At 49.8% G+C, this 14,905-nt stretch overlaps 6 protein-coding genes across 6 annotated transcripts; 4 read left to right on the top strand and 2 right to left on the bottom strand.

The window, feature by feature from the left end:
* Positions 1–2,323: 2,323 nt before the first annotated feature.
* On the top strand, positions 2,324–3,190 carry BCR38DRAFT_457238 (GMP synthase; the record flags this gene model as incomplete). Its single annotated transcript, XM_040862016.1, has 3 exons — positions 2,324–2,639; positions 2,702–2,784; positions 2,855–3,190. 3 exons carry the CDS (start codon positions 2,324–2,326, stop codon positions 3,188–3,190), a joined length of 735 nt encoding a protein of 244 aa, XP_040716108.1.
* A 146-nt stretch (positions 3,191–3,336) lies between these two features.
* Positions 3,337–3,983, top strand: BCR38DRAFT_431431 (uncharacterized protein; the record flags this gene model as incomplete). The annotated part of the gene is made up of 2 exons (XM_040860102.1): positions 3,337–3,839; positions 3,898–3,983. A coding segment is annotated over exon 1 (474 nt), but the record flags the coding sequence as incomplete, so codon positions are not given.
* A 670-nt stretch (positions 3,984–4,653) lies between these two features.
* Positions 4,654–6,126, bottom strand: BCR38DRAFT_408706 (uncharacterized protein; the record flags this gene model as incomplete). Its single annotated transcript, XM_040858293.1, has 6 exons — positions 4,654–5,119; positions 5,194–5,308; positions 5,407–5,751; positions 5,813–5,849; positions 5,919–5,938; positions 6,000–6,126. 6 exons carry the CDS (start codon positions 6,124–6,126, stop codon positions 4,654–4,656), a joined length of 1,110 nt encoding a protein of 369 aa, XP_040716106.1.
* Positions 6,127–9,265: 3,139 nt separating this feature from the next.
* On the top strand, positions 9,266–10,939 carry BCR38DRAFT_457236 (flavonoid 3',5'-hydroxylase; the record flags this gene model as incomplete). Its single annotated transcript, XM_040862015.1, has 3 exons — positions 9,266–9,476; positions 9,536–10,157; positions 10,249–10,939. The coding sequence occupies 3 exons, from the start codon at positions 9,266–9,268 to the stop codon at positions 10,937–10,939; spliced, it is 1,524 nt and encodes a 507-aa protein (XP_040716105.1).
* A 43-nt stretch (positions 10,940–10,982) lies between these two features.
* Positions 10,983–11,785, bottom strand: BCR38DRAFT_187798 (uncharacterized protein). Its single transcript, XM_040853981.1, has one exon. The coding sequence runs from the start codon at positions 11,743–11,745 to the stop codon at positions 11,215–11,217; it is 531 nt and encodes a 176-aa protein (XP_040716104.1). The 5' UTR covers positions 11,746–11,785; the 3' UTR covers positions 10,983–11,214.
* A 927-nt stretch (positions 11,786–12,712) lies between these two features.
* BCR38DRAFT_431424 (butyryl-CoA dehydrogenase) lies at positions 12,713–14,329 on the top strand. Its single transcript, XM_040860101.1, has one exon. The coding sequence runs from the start codon at positions 12,888–12,890 to the stop codon at positions 14,238–14,240; it is 1,353 nt and encodes a 450-aa protein (XP_040716103.1). The 5' UTR covers positions 12,713–12,887; the 3' UTR covers positions 14,241–14,329.
* The last annotated feature ends 576 nt before the right edge of the window (positions 14,330–14,905 follow it).

Genomic DNA, 14,905 nt, shown 5'->3' with positions numbered 1-14,905 from the left:
ATTCATCGCCTGATGTTTTCTGATCTTGAAATATAGATCAATTCGTGGCCATGCAGCCGTCGTGATAACCCCCTAATTTCCCTTGTGTTCGAATATTTTGCGGTGTATTTTTGCACGCAATCAAAAAGATACAGAGATCTAGAACAAAAAATAAGGCATTAATTAGTGCGGAAGAGCTGAGTACTGTTTGTACCGTTTTCTTCTGGCACAGCAGCTGTCAGTGGTCCTGTCGAGCTGTATACGTAAAGAACCAGTACCAGTCAAGAGTTTGTGATTTTGCCCTTCGCCGGAACAACACGCGCCTACCGGGGTTTAAGCACAGGCGCCATCCAGAACGCTTTTAAAGTCAGTGGTACATTTTCCGCAGTCAATTGAAGTATTGTTCAAGGTCGTCGAGTAGTCTCCCGTGGCGCATCGGAAATACATAGCTCAATTTTGACCACGAGAAGTAGCCGACCTCATGATCAAAACATTCTCGACCACTGATCTGTCCTCTAACAGCATACATAATCTGAACCTCGCCATGGAGCAAAGAAAACCCCCGAAAAGACACATTGACGCAGACCCCAAAAATCTTGGCATCCTGGTGGCTAAACAAGATTACAACGTTGGAACAGCTGAGAGAACTTGTTTGACTCGATGCACCGGCATTCGTGGCTTTTGACACCAACGACATAGACCAAAGAGAGACAGCACCGACAAGCAACTGCTGCCCCGAAACTTTGTGCAAACTTCCCAAGTAGGCTGGATTCTTCTTCGAAGCCTCGATGTCACAGTCTCTTCCTTCCACGGGAAAGACTACTTCATCAACAGACGAAGAATATATTTTTGCTAGCGAGGCAGCAAAAACGCTGGGGAGATTAGTTGAGCGTTGCGCCAGAAAGTCAAGATGTGTTCGAGTCGTTAGAAGATACTCGCGTGCCTTCCGAACGGAGCGATTGGCGACTTGGTCCAAATGTACAGCGAGTTGATTGACCTGAAGAGAAGATCGAGAACGTTAATACCCAGTAGTCGCCCAGAATGAGACTCGAGTACAGCTCTTGCCGCCCTTGAATACAGCGCCCCGGACATTTCCGAGCTCAACGAGGATGTCGACACGCTGCTGACCATCACAATGGGAGCAAACAGAACATCCGAAAGACCAAATACTTCCAGCAGTTGAGAAATTTTGAACATAGGGTATTGTTCAAGCCAGGTAAGTAGCTACTTCTTTATACCACAAGAAAAACACGCCGACAACCGTACCACATGTAAGCGTGAACTAAGTGCGGTCTGTTCTAAGTTCTCGAGTTGTACAAGTGGTCTACGACAAGCTGCATGGGCTTAGCTCAGCCAGTATAAACCCGAAACTGATATGGCTCCATTTTCATGGATATGTAAAATCCATTCCTGCGGTTCAGAAAACTTTGTGCGACTTAGTCAAGTCGCTTTAGAGTGTTCCAAATTAATATATGGATTCATTTCGGAAAACCAATCACCGAGGTGCAAACAGAATAGAATATGATCAAAACTGACAACGATGGTCTTGTTCGAGTGAGAAATCACGCTTTTGACACGATAGATGGTGTACTTCGCAAACCGCTGCTGTCGCCTGTACGAGGCTAATGGGCTATCAAGCATATGACGGAATAACCGGCACACCAAAAACGGAACAGCACGGAATAGCTCGATATGCCAGTGTAGTAAACTGGTATAACGTAGTTATTCAACCTCGATGTGCTGGCTGTGATCCGTGTTGGTCGAGCCATGAACCGAAACACTCGGCATTCCGCAACAAAATCAGGAGAGCGAATATTAATCTTCATACGGTAAAGCGGAACAAACAGAGTTTGGGGTCATAGATCTTCCCTCGGAGAGAATATCGTCCATGATAACAGAGTTGTGTTGCGCTTCTCAATGAAATTGTCGTGGATATTTCAAAGCATCAAACTACGATCATCTACAGATGTCCCGCTGTCATTCCGGTAGTGCAACGGCTTTCGGCCCCTCCATGCCGGCTCCGGCGACTTGTACACGGAGGATGTAGGGTCATCGGGCCCCGGCTGAGGCGGCAGCGCTTGTGTTCTGACCTGTCGTCGCTGTTAGAAGCGCCTCAGCTTGGCGACAATGAGGCTGCTCGTAAGCCGTGATGACCAATTTTCTTTGTGGTTCGTCACACTTTAAACTTTATGCTTCTTGAGTTGACATTTCAAGTCTACTACTTAAGTCGTTGTCAATACTCAGCGAGCCGGTCGGTTCCCTAATTATGCAACTGCGTCCTCTCCCCAAAAGAGGAACAAAGTCAAACAAAAATTATTGGTATTCAGTTGCAGTCCGTTATATAATGGGCCAATTCTTGAAAGATGATATACCCAGGATCCGAATGATGGTTCTCGAGACTGACGAGCCGGTCCCGGATACCTTGAAGGAGAAGGGCAGGTTGAGCGATATTCTGCATCATCATTTCACCAAGGCAGGAGAACAGCATGACCCTCCTCTTGGTATCGAGACGGACGAGATATTCGTCATTACAGAGAAAGGAGGAAAGGTTCCGAAATCCGAGGAGTTCGAAGACATCCACTGTGTTTTAATCACGGGAAGCATGCACGATGCCCACGGGGACAACCCCTGGATTTTGGAGCTTCTGGATTTGCTAAGAGGTTGGACTTCGATTCCATGTCTTTAATGTGAAGCGAGCAGATAGCTAATTCATTGAAAACAGAACTTTACCTCCGCCGCCCCGACTGTACACTAAGCGGCGTCTGCTTTGGCCACCAACTCATCTGCCGCCTCTTCGGCGCCAAAGTCGGCCCCGCGCCCACCGGGGACTGGGAGTTGGGATATAGCCAAATCGATCTGAGTCGTGGGACGAAAGCTTTTCCGAATTTGCGAGGACGTGGTGTTCCTGTACCAAATGCACCGAAATCACGTTGTGGCGCCGCCTACGTTTGATTCGTCTGATGGACTCCTGGAGCCGGGCGCCAAGGTACACGTCTGGGGGTCTAGCAAGCATACGAAGGTTCAGGGGGTGTTCATTGCGAACCGGGTGTTCACTACGCAGGCTCACCTGGCGTTTGATGAATATTTGGTGCATAGGCAGATCGAGGCAAGGATTGAGAGTGGAGGGATCAGGGACTTGGAGCATGCAGATAAGGCTAAGGAGACGGCGCATTGGGAGCAGATGGGAACATGGTTGCGGCCGCCATCTTGAGATTTTTCCATGATGAGGGTAGATATTGATGAAGAGTTAGTTGGCCTGCTAGGAGACTAATGAGAGTGGGAGCGATGTGGTTTGATTTATCCAGGATCAAGGCCGCTCGCTGGCCCTTCTACACCGTCAAGTTCATGCAGAGGCAGTTTGAATATTCATGGAGTAATTAGCATGATGCTACCTTGGATGGACTATATTCATATGTCGAAGATTCTTCCCACTTTCCCAGACCTCTGTCAATCTTTCGTGCCTATCCACTATATCACCATAACTCATCGCTGTCGTCTCTGCCCAACACTCCCGGGATCTCCCCCAGAGCCCGGTGTAAAGGCGCTATGGGTATTCGGCATATTATCTGGCACACTCTCATTCACCAACTCGGTGATACTGAGTCGGTGGTTTCTTTTATTATCCGGGTCGTCCAATCCCCTTCCTCCAGGCTTTAAAGCATCCAGGATTCCTCCGCCTCGCGCCATGCTTCCAGGCATGCTGGACTCGACCATGGGCTGGTTGCCCTCGGCGCTGCGGTACGCTCCCCCTTCTCCAGTTGAGGTGCACGTGCCGGAGGCGCCGGAAGACGAAGAGCCCGGTTTCAAGATGTCTTTGAGCTTGGAAAGGACGGATTTGTCCTTTTCCGCAGAGATATGCTGTTAAAAAACTATCAGTTTACTTGGGATTCACAGGTGAAACGGGTACATGACGAACAGTCGTAGATGGTGGTCCGCCAGTCGACATTTTGGTGTTTTTCAATTCTTTGTCCTATTGCTTTTTCACTTGGTTGGGCTTGACATAGGTGGAACGGAGGAAAAGCCTTCATGACCACCTCCTACACCTTACCACTACGACGGTCACCCCTCAGGCCATAATGACGTCGTCGTCTACGCGATCCTTTAGAGTTTAGTGGAAGTTTTACAGGGTAGAATCGAGTATAAGTGCGGAGACGGGCACTGCCAGATGGACAGCAGTTTGCTAGTTGAACTCTATCTTAGGAGACGTCACTCAACTGGACTTCAATGCTACAATTCTTCACTTGCGGTACACACCTAATGTCCAGAGTGGTTACTAACTTACTACAGGTAAGGGGTAGTGGATAATTGAACTGCCAAAGCAACGTAGCCGTCCGGCCAAGATATAACGGACCTCGAGCGAGGCTCGGGATTATAGTAACATGAAGGTACAAGACTACGTAATGACCGACTGATAAACCCCATGCCGGAGATCCTATTTTTCTGGGACCGATGCGCGCCATGTTTAGATACTTGAGAAATAGGATACCGGCTGTGGGGATATTCTTGGGTTTGATTATGCGCCTGCTACTTCTATTACGTGTAGTTCGCCAACCAAGAGTGTGTGTCTTCCATCATCTGTCTTCTCATTAGTCTTCGTATTGATTGATTACATAATACCGCACGCCTCGTCTCCTTCGTGTGTCGTCAACTGGATCCCTTAATCCGAGCCATGGACTAAGTCCTTGCAGGGTTGATCCCCCTGAGCTCTTGTCCCTGGTCAAACCGCGTGTCTATCTCCGTCTTGACTCCAATACGGCCAGGACTGTACAGTATTTCCTCGCTACTGTTGTCCTCCAGGCCGCGTTCGATGTGTGTGCCGAAGCTGTATCCGTTGCCCTTTCTAGTCCCATCGATGCTTTGGAGCTTGACCGAAGTGTCCTGGCTCCCACTCTTGAAGATACTCCTGATCTTGCTGCCGCTTTGTTTCCCTCCAGATGAGTTTTCCATGCTGCTGCTGCCGAGGAGACGAGGAGAGTAGCGCTTGGCGATGGGCTTGAAAGAGGGTATCGATCCAGCAAGAATGCCGATGTTGATCTCGATGACTGACCAGTACATTGCGCCCGTGATGGCCCATGTTGCGTCCTGTGAAACCAGCATTTGGGGGATGTAGGTTATGCGGACGATAGAGGATACGCAGGCGCTGTATTTGGTTCATTGATTAGCCGCTGTAAAACTCGACACGTCTTGTTTGAAAGGAGTGGTGGGGGAACATACAAGAGACCGAGGCTTAGAATAATACCCAGACTAATCTTCGTTCGCTGCGGGACTTGCAGTCGCACGACGAGCTTGATAGGCAAAGTATATGTCATTAAGTCGGTTATAATGTTAACTACAGGAGTTTCTTGTCAGCGTCATCACGAATCCAGTTTGTGGGTACACAGTTCAAGTTTGAATGAGGGTTGATGCGTCTGATCTGAACTGACTTACCAGCAGCATTGGCCAGGTAGAAGGCATTGATATTGATACACTTCTTTTGATCCGAGGTAATCGTCACGACGTAGGCCGCTTTGACTGGCGAGCACTGGAATATGCAGGCCAAGACGTTTCCTCCGGCCTGACATGATACAACGCCAATCATGACGAATGCGAGGCGGCGTAATGTGGGATCGCCCAGACGCGAATAAAGAGCAAGCACGGACAGCTTGATAAACCCAATACAGGCATTATAGAATATTGAAGAGTACCAGACGGCTTCCATATAGGCGATCATGTTGTCGATGCCGAGAGGCTCCACGTCCTCCAGGTAGTGGCGTCCCAGGCCATGTTGAACAGCTGGTGAGTTCATTAGTCGTTATACCCAGGAGGGCTGGAAATAGACGGGAATTAGTCTTACCAATGATAGTTACGATCATGAATGCCCACGAAAGGAGCTATACCGGTTAGTATCCAACGGGCTGACATCGATTTTGTTTTGGGAGGGGGAAAGGGGGGTTGCATACAACGGCGACGCAAATCAATGCTAATAAATGTCAACAAACAGAACTTCAAGTGGGTTCAGACATCATAGCAACTGCACATACCGTCATCGGGGCCCAACGATTTCACCAAGAAGATGCGAGCCCATAGACGCAAGCTGATGACAAAGAAGGTCAGCACCCCAAACACAACAGCCACGGTAATCACCGTTGGACCCTGAGTCTCAGACATGGCGACACCACACTGAGGCTTTAATTTGTGGCGACGAAAATAAATGGCAGCCAAATAGTTGCGTAAACGAAAAAATGTGAAAGGAATGATGGGAAAGACCGACGAGGTTGAAAACTGCCCATCCGGAGAAGGTAGATAAAGGGAAACTTGGGAACTAAAGAAGCATACATGACTTTCGTTCGAGTCAAACCACTTGGCTCGGTTTGTCTAGCCTTGCCCATGGTGTAATACACGATATAGGATACGCCAGTCTGGGCAAGTATATTGGTCGTTACGTTTGTGATAGACGCAATAGGGGTTTACGAGTTGTCACAACCAAGCAAAGTCAAGATCAGCACATGCCGAGCCTTGTTACAGATATCCCGGCCAGCTGGACATGAGGAATGCAACTCTGACTCAGGAACCCCCTGGTTATGTTTACGTGTTCGGATTCTCTCTGTAGGAAGTTGATGAACGTCCAAATTGGATCAGTAAGACGGATTCAGTGCATTTTGGGCAACTGGCAGGATCCACATCACACGTCCCGAATCGTATAAGAAAAGCAACAACACGTCGCAGCTCATTTGCTCATCACGTCCTCAGACTCTAAATGGGGGACTATGGCGAGGGGGAAATGCCGGTCGATGAGCAAATTCATGCGGCAAAGTAGTGCGAGAATTACAGACATGTCATATTTTGGATTTGTCTCCTGCTCCACTTCTCTGGTTAGTATGAAATGTGTCCGGCGCCTGGTAGACGAGAAGACGAGAAACGCGCCAGGATTAAAAGAGGCACTGCAGTCGACGGGAGACCAATGGCATTATCCATAGGGAAGGATGAACCCCCACGTGAGCAACAAAGAACCTGTCACTTTTGGCCCAATGCTGAATTCTCTTAGAATTTGGCTATCACAATATTTGATGCGGAGTAGGTGGCTGTGGAAATGTGAGAATAGACTATGAGGAAGCAGTTGCGCATGTGAAGGAAACAAAAAACGAATATCTGATGACAGCTAGATTGAAATTAGCTTGCACGATCTCGAATAATTGCGGCGTAATATAATCAGGGTAGCATGCATTTCCGCAACTTACCGCAACTTACATTGTTTCTCTTGTGCCTCATTAAGAAAAGAAGTGGTGGTGAATCGAAGATCGCTGCAGGTGACGTCGTAATGTACCAAATGTTCAAACATCGAAACACGGCCGTTTTTGAAGGCCGCTGCAGTCTTTGGTAGGATTAGGATGTCATTTCCCCGGTTATGGGCCAACCCTTGCGGACGGTAGACGGGGACGTAAATCAAAAGGCAAATGAGTATGGTCGCAGTCATATCACCTTATACTCCTGGTGCGGTGTTAACGTCTTTTACGTTGGGGTATCGCGGCGAATGGAGCGGGGACTAGCAATTAACGTTCTACCTGGTCCAAGTTGCATTCATCAAGTCCCAACAGGCCATTCGTAATCGCCGTAATCCCCCCAATTGCAGTGTTCGCCATGCGATTTCCATGAAGTTGCTTTGGGGGGCCAACCTCCGTTGCCTAGCCCATTTTCCTCCGTCGTCCCTCGAGGGCGCCAGACAGGCCCTCCGGCAATGCGCACACTTACACCTCTACATGCGGATATACTACAGAGCCCTTCTATTCCCATTCCCTTTACCTTACGCCTTAGCATGAACCCTAATTACTTAACCCATATCGCGTTAAAAAAAACAAGAAGAAAAACAGAGCGTGCGTATCGATTGAGGCAGACACGCAGACTCGTGAGCAGAAGTATTATCCTTGTCGTGTCGGGGTACGGATAACCCTTACGTGGAGACTAGCCCCGTATTCTGTATTATCCCTTGTCTAGCGCCCGGGAGAGACGGAGGAAAATGGGCTTGACATCGAAGGCGGGCCAGCTTTGGGCTGATCCACCGAAGTAAGTCGAGTAAATGGTGGACTTGCCGAATCCTGTCACGACACTACGATACTTAGAGGTTGGCAGGGTCATCAATTTGCCCTCCTTACGACATATCCTTTTCTTCCTTCCCAGAATAGGAAAGCAGACCGCAGATCTTGACCAATACATGCGCGTGTCGAGAAACGTCAACAACGCTTAAAACGGCACAAGCAGGAACAGACGGGACATCTTATTGACACCCCAGCGATTATCGACCATCTTTTCTGCAAACTTGCTCTGATCTTGTCCTTTTTCTTCCTGGCTGCATTCCCCCACGGCTGGCAGTGCCGCGATTGGACAATTGCACCCAAAGGGCTGAGGTGGCGCAAGTCATTGTGTATAAGAGTCCTCGGCCCGAAAACCTCCATGGCCTATGCGGGGATTTGTGCGGTTGGAGACTATACTGAAATCCATTCCGAATGGGGCACGTGGACCCCGATAATCTATGTGGCCGATCATTCCCGCGAGCGGACCCCATCGTAGCTGCAATCACGGCTCCTACAACCGACTTCGTCGTGACTTTGGTCCCAGCCTCCATCTTGGCGTTTTCGCGTGGCGTTTCGGCTCAACTTGATGGCAAGATAAGATGACGGTAATGAGACGGGGTTTTGCTTGAAACTTTCCATTGTTTATCATACCACGAAGAGCCAGGATTTATAGGTTTATCGCAACTCGAGATCGGCAGTGAACCCTGCGAAAGAAACATACGACTTACACCGTTCCAGGCATGCAGATTTTTAGCGAGATGAGACGCCCAATTTTAAGCAACTAATCAACGTATACAAACTGTGTGGGCGGTCAAATACCCGTTTACTTGAGTAACGGCATCATCATCAACCTTCGCAACCCTGAAAACGATACGATTGGAAGACCCAAGTATTATGGGGGTTGTAATACGCTAACATTCTGCATGCCTGGAGAGAGGCGTGACTCCACATAGAACCACAAATAAACGCATGTGCTGATGGCGACGGTGCTTTGTTTCGGTCATGAATCCTCGGCCCCTGTTGATGCCTGGGTGTGCAACATTGACGCCTTGCTATAGGTAATTGCCATATTTTCATTCGTCCCCGGCCGGCGGTTCGGGTAATATGCCCTCGATAGCTTAGCCGTCGCCCTCTGTAGTCGAGTTTTTCCACAACTCTTGGATACGTTTCTCTTCTAAACCTGTAGATATAGAGGAACTCTTGCCTCCAATTGATTGGATCAGTCGCTAGCTGCAACAATGGCTTTGTTCAGTCTGGGCAACTTTGCCCTCTTGATCGCGGGCTATATTGTCTTCAAAGTTGTTTACCAAGTCGTATACTACCGTTTCTTCCACCCTCTGGCCAAATTCCCAGGACCTTTCCTGGCCAGTGTCACGAGGCTTTGGATTACCTACCACAACGTCAAGGAAGATGAATGCCACACATTCCAGGAGCTTCACAAGAAGCATGGTGAGAGACATATCCCGTACAGCTGTACCATCAGAGAAAATTAACAACCTGTCCAACAGGCCCCGTCATCCGCGTCACGCCCACCATGCTCCTCGTGAGCGACGCCACCAAGCTCCCCGAGATCTACAACCGCCAGGCCAACAAATCGCAGCACTACATCACAGGCAGCTTCGGCAAGACGGAATCGCTCTTCAACATGCAGGACACAAAAACGCATGCACACTTCCGCAAGATCGCCGCGGCCCCTTACAGCTTCTCCAACATCAAGAAGATGGAGCCGCTGATCGACATGCGCATTGGGGAATGGATCATGAAACTCGACACCAATTTCGCCAAAACGGGCGCCAAGTTCGATTTTGCGCCCTGGGCCGTCTATATGGCGTACGACATTATCTCCGAGGTCGGATTTGGCGCGCCGTTTGGGTTCATTGAGCAGGGCAAGGATGTTGAGGGTCTCATTCAGGGGTTCCATGACGGGCTGGTGCCGTTTGGGATCATGGCTAGGCTGTACCCGTTCACCAATTGGGTGAAGAGCACTTGGATGGGCCGCTATCTTGTCGCGAGCCCGGAACAAGACTCGGGTATTGGCACGTTGATGCGGTTCCGTGACAAGCTGATTGCGCAGAGGTTCAAGGATATTGAGGCTGGCACTACTGGTGGCAGGATCGACCTTTTACAAACGTGAGTATTCTTGAATTTCTAGGGGATGATGCTATCAGTATCTCCATCTCCACTTTTGTCAAAACCTGAGGCAAAGCTCACCATCATGCAGGTTCATCGAAGCCCGCGACGAAAAGGGCGAACCCCTCGATCTCGACTACATCAAGGCCGAGATTCTGCTGGTGCTTCTCGCAGGTGCCGATACCACAGGGACGGCCTTCCAAGCTCTAATGCTGCATATCATGTCCAACCCGTCCGTCTACGATCGCATGATGGCCGAGATCGACGAAGGTAACCGGTCCGGCAAGCTCTCGTCACCCATGCCACAGTATGACGAAGTCATGACCCACTGTCCTTACTATGTCGCCTGTGTACGCGAGTCCATGCGGTTGAACCCATCGGCACCGAACATCTTCCCTCGTCTCGCGCCGAAGGGCGGGTTGGAACTGTTCGGCAAATTCGTCCCTGAGGGTAGCGAGGTTACGTGTAACCCCTGGTTGGTGCACCGCGACCAGGCCATCTACGGCGAAGACGCAGAAGAGTTCCGCCCGGAGAGGTGGTTGGACGCCGAGAAAAGCCGCGACTACGCAAAGTACAACATGGGATTCGGATACGGGGCTCGCGTCTGCCTGGGGCAGGATATTGCCAGGATGGAGCTTTACAAGGCGCCGCTGCAGTTCTTCCAGACGTTCAAACCCGATATATTGAACAGGGAGGCGCCCGCGAAGTATTTAGTAAAGGGTGGTGTAAGTTACTTTGAGGATATGTGGGTGAAGCTGGAAAGACGGGCGGCGGTTGTGTAAGAGATACAGAAACCTTGATTCAGGGTTAATTAAATAGGCTTGTAGGTCATTCCAAAGCCACCTTTGCTCGATCCCTATGCCTCATTTGTCTTAGCTACGACCCAACAGGTCGGATGATATTGGCATGGCACCAGACTCTGCAGCTCATCCACATTCTCTGGCTCGCTTTGAATGGTTCTTCGCGCCGCAGGCTTAGTTCCTCTTTCCCTGTCAATTTGAGTCAGATTCCTCGACCATAGGTTCTTCTGTGAATAACGGGTAGTCCCGTCTTACCACTAATCCTCAAGGATCACTTTAACTCTGATTCGGTGCTTCATGCGGGACAGTTGATTAAGTTTCTGTTGGGCAGTCTTCATCGTCTCGAGAGCCTCGGCATCGGTCGTGTGTTTCTCGCGTCGTTTCTTGGCGTGCCTGAGCTCCCTCCGCCACTGCAGATACTTTTGACCCTCCCACGCCTTGAGTTGGCACGACAGGCAAATGTCAGCTTCGGGGAATGTCTTTGGTATGCGATGTATGTTGTCGTTGAAGAGGACTCGGTAGTTGATTGGATGACTGCAGCCGTCGTATTTCGTTTTGCGACATACTGGACAGCACTGTTGGTAGCTAAGCCATAGTTGGAGGCACTCGGCGCTAAAGATGTGGCCACAGCAGAGGATGGCTGGGCTACTATCACTGTACTTGGCTGATGCGTCGTGTAGGCCCAGGATCGAAGACTGGCATATCTGGCAAATGAGGTAGCCGACGTTGTCGTCGATAAATGTAGTTTTCGGGTGTGGAATGAAACAGGTGTCAGGGGTCGGGAGCATGTTTACAGATGAGCTTGGTAGAGTAAGTAAATTGAAAGGGTTTGTAGAGGTTAGTTTATCCGTGATAGCTTTAGCCGGTGGAGGTAATGAGAGCTACGTACCTTCCCATCGAGCTTTTTCTCGATGTGTGTCACCTGCCCCGTCTCAGCATTAGCTTACGGGTGAGATGGAACCACCCTCCCATTAGAGCGCCAGAAGCAACACCACCTCCGCAAGGGTTTCAAATTTATACCTTCATATCACTAAATGAAATTGCACTGGCTTGAACTTCCAGGTGTCGATCTCGTAAATCTCCCACTTTGGACCTCCTCCGCCGTCCACAGATCACAGACCAATGACGGTGTGTGTGTCGATTTTAGAGCAAAGACTCAACGTTTTGAAGATTTGGCCTGTTTCTTCCGCCTTGGCTTATATTGATACTACTGTACTTGCGTAGTGTGACGGAAGGCCGTACGACACCGTTCGCGACCTAGGATATAAAGTTTACCAGCTCAAACAATGTGAGGTGCACATATATAAGGGGCACTGCTTTATCGAACCGGAGCAAATTACCACCCTCGCCGTGGATGAACAGGAACTAAAAGCCCATCGTCACTTATTTAACAGTCATTGTACAAATCCCACCTGAAATTGACTTACATGAACACCATCTGTAATGACTACCTCATAAGTAATGTTTTTTCGCCTGGATACATCGTTTCAGGACGTTAAAGACAGACCATTGATATTTTAAGGTGACGAAATTTTAATTACATAAGTTTACAAGTCATGAGAATACATAAATTCTTAGGAATTGGCGAAGATATGATAGACTTCGACTTTTGTTGACCAAGGGGTGAAGCTGGATCCAAGATCCCTGTCATCCCCAGATTTCCCCAGATTCGCAGTCGCCTCGGCTGCCGAGGTGTTCTCCAGCCACTCATCTGTAATTCGTATGTTCTCCGCACTTGCATGGACACCCGATCCTTGTCGTCATCCAATGAGTGCCTGCTCACAGACACACAATTGTCATAGAAGAAGCGTGTTTACTAAGCATGATCAGCTACATCCAGGAGGTAAACGAAAAGTTGAAAAAGAAGCGGTATATCCTATAAGTATATGAGGCGGCTAAGATTGAGTATTGAGAACCGGGCTTCTGAAACATGGAATTCAATCTTCCCCCTTGTATTACATCCTACCTTTCAGAACTCGACACCTTCATCCGTGCCAAAATCTTACCTCTACAGCACAGGGATGACAATAACAGATTCTTCGATCACCGGCGAGAGACATCGCGGACACAATGGGACAACCATGGTCTTCCCGCGCCTGAGTGGGAAGATCTACTCCACAAAGCTCGACAACTAAGTGATGAAGCCGGCTTCTATCGCTTTGCCTTACCTCGAGCCTACGGTGGCTCGGAGTCGGCAGATTTGAATCTCACAATGTGCGCGATTCGATTACACCTTGCCAGCCACCCAGAATATGGAGGAGGGTTGAGTCTCGCCAACGATCTACAAAACGAGCACTCGGTCGTTGCGAACGCGCCGGACCTGATAATGCTGCACCACTACGGTACACCTGAGCAGCGTGAAATCTTCATCCCGGCCAGGTTAAGAGGCGACTTTCGCATGACATTTGGGTTAACTGAGATTCATCACGGAAGCGACGCAACGCACATGGACACGACGGCAAAACCTATCATCCTCGAAGGGGGAGCAAAGGGGTTCGAGATCAATGGGAACAAGAAATGGCAGACGGGCATGCACACAGCAACGCACATGCTCGTCTTCGCCCGCACGAGCGGCAAGGCCGGATCGGCCAAGGGCATCACAGCCTTCATCGTCCCCATCTCGACGCCCGGACTTAAGATCGAAAGTTTCGAGTGGACGATGAACATGCCGACAGATCACGCAACCGTCTCGCTCACAGACGTGCGTGTGCCCGCTTCGGCGACATTAGGGCCTTTTGACGGGGGGCTGGCCATCGCACAAACGTTCACGCACGAAAACCGCATTCGACAAGCTGCTTCGTCGTGTGGTGCGGCGCGGTACTGTGTCGACCGCAGTGTGGCGTACGCAAAGGAGCGGAAGACGTTTGGCAGGCCGCTGGCGAGTAACCAGGGAATCCAGTTCCCGCTGGTAGAGCAATATGCGCAGTGCGAAATGTTGCGTCTGCTGATTCTGAAGACGGCATGGGAAATGGATAAGCTGGTTGTGCTGGCGCGGGATCCGAACGAAAACCCGGATGGAGTTCCGTCGTGGGTGCTGATCGAGAAGAGGTTGGGCCATCAGATTGCCGCGTGTAATTTCACTGCGAATAGGTTGGCGACGACGGCGGCCGATACGGCGATTCAGGTCCATGGGGGGAATGGTTACAGTCGGCACTTGCCATTTGAGCATATTTGGAGGCATTTCAGACGGTATCGCATTACAGAGGGGAGCGACGAGATTCAGATGAGGCGGGTTGGCCGTTGGTTGTTTGGGTTGCAGGGATCTGCACTGCCGAAGTTGTAAGTAAATACCATGGTACGACAAATGTGACCGATGTGACCTCAAGCCCTCGCAACGTGCTGGTTGTTGGTTCCGCGGTACCTCATGCTCTCCCGAGATAGAAGGTGCCGAGTAAGGATGGTGGTTTGCTATGATGTGGCAGGGTGCGAAATAGCCAAGCGAACAGATGGCCGGGTATGCCCCAGTCGTTGACTCTTCATGCCTAATATCTTGACACCGAATCAAAGGTAATTGCCTCGCTGAGACGTAAGACTCGCCAGAAGAGTGACAAGACTCAGCCATGAAGTTGGTACTCTTGTAGTTGGGCAGGGTTCGGCAGCCCCGTGCTTACGCCAAAGTTACCCTGTAACGTCCGCCTCCTGTTGTGTTACCAGCTCCCACGTTTCGCCGCTAATTCAATTGTATCCCGTCGTCCTTTACAGCCGGGTAATATTGGTTGTACATATAATATACGTCCGAATAATCCAACACTCCCAGTATCCAAACCTTCAGAGTTTTCAAAGGTCGATCCTTAATTACCAATTGTCATTGGCAAGCATTGCTTCCTCGTTGCTTCTAGCGCAGCTCTAAAGCAGGTCGCATTGAATCCCGGCAGAACTCCGAAAGGAAGGTTCAAACTGACAAGCAGCTGCCTACCAAATACCAGCACCATTGACGGACAAGTCTGC

The sequence above is a fragment of the Pseudomassariella vexata genome (genome assembly GCF_002105095.1).
Source record: "Pseudomassariella vexata strain CBS 129021 chromosome Unknown BCR38scaffold_6, whole genome shotgun sequence".
Taxonomy (NCBI): domain Eukaryota; kingdom Fungi; phylum Ascomycota; class Sordariomycetes; order Amphisphaeriales; family Pseudomassariaceae; genus Pseudomassariella; species Pseudomassariella vexata.
Note: the sequence above shows the minus strand (reverse complement) of the source record. Positions and strands in the feature narration are given on the sequence as shown.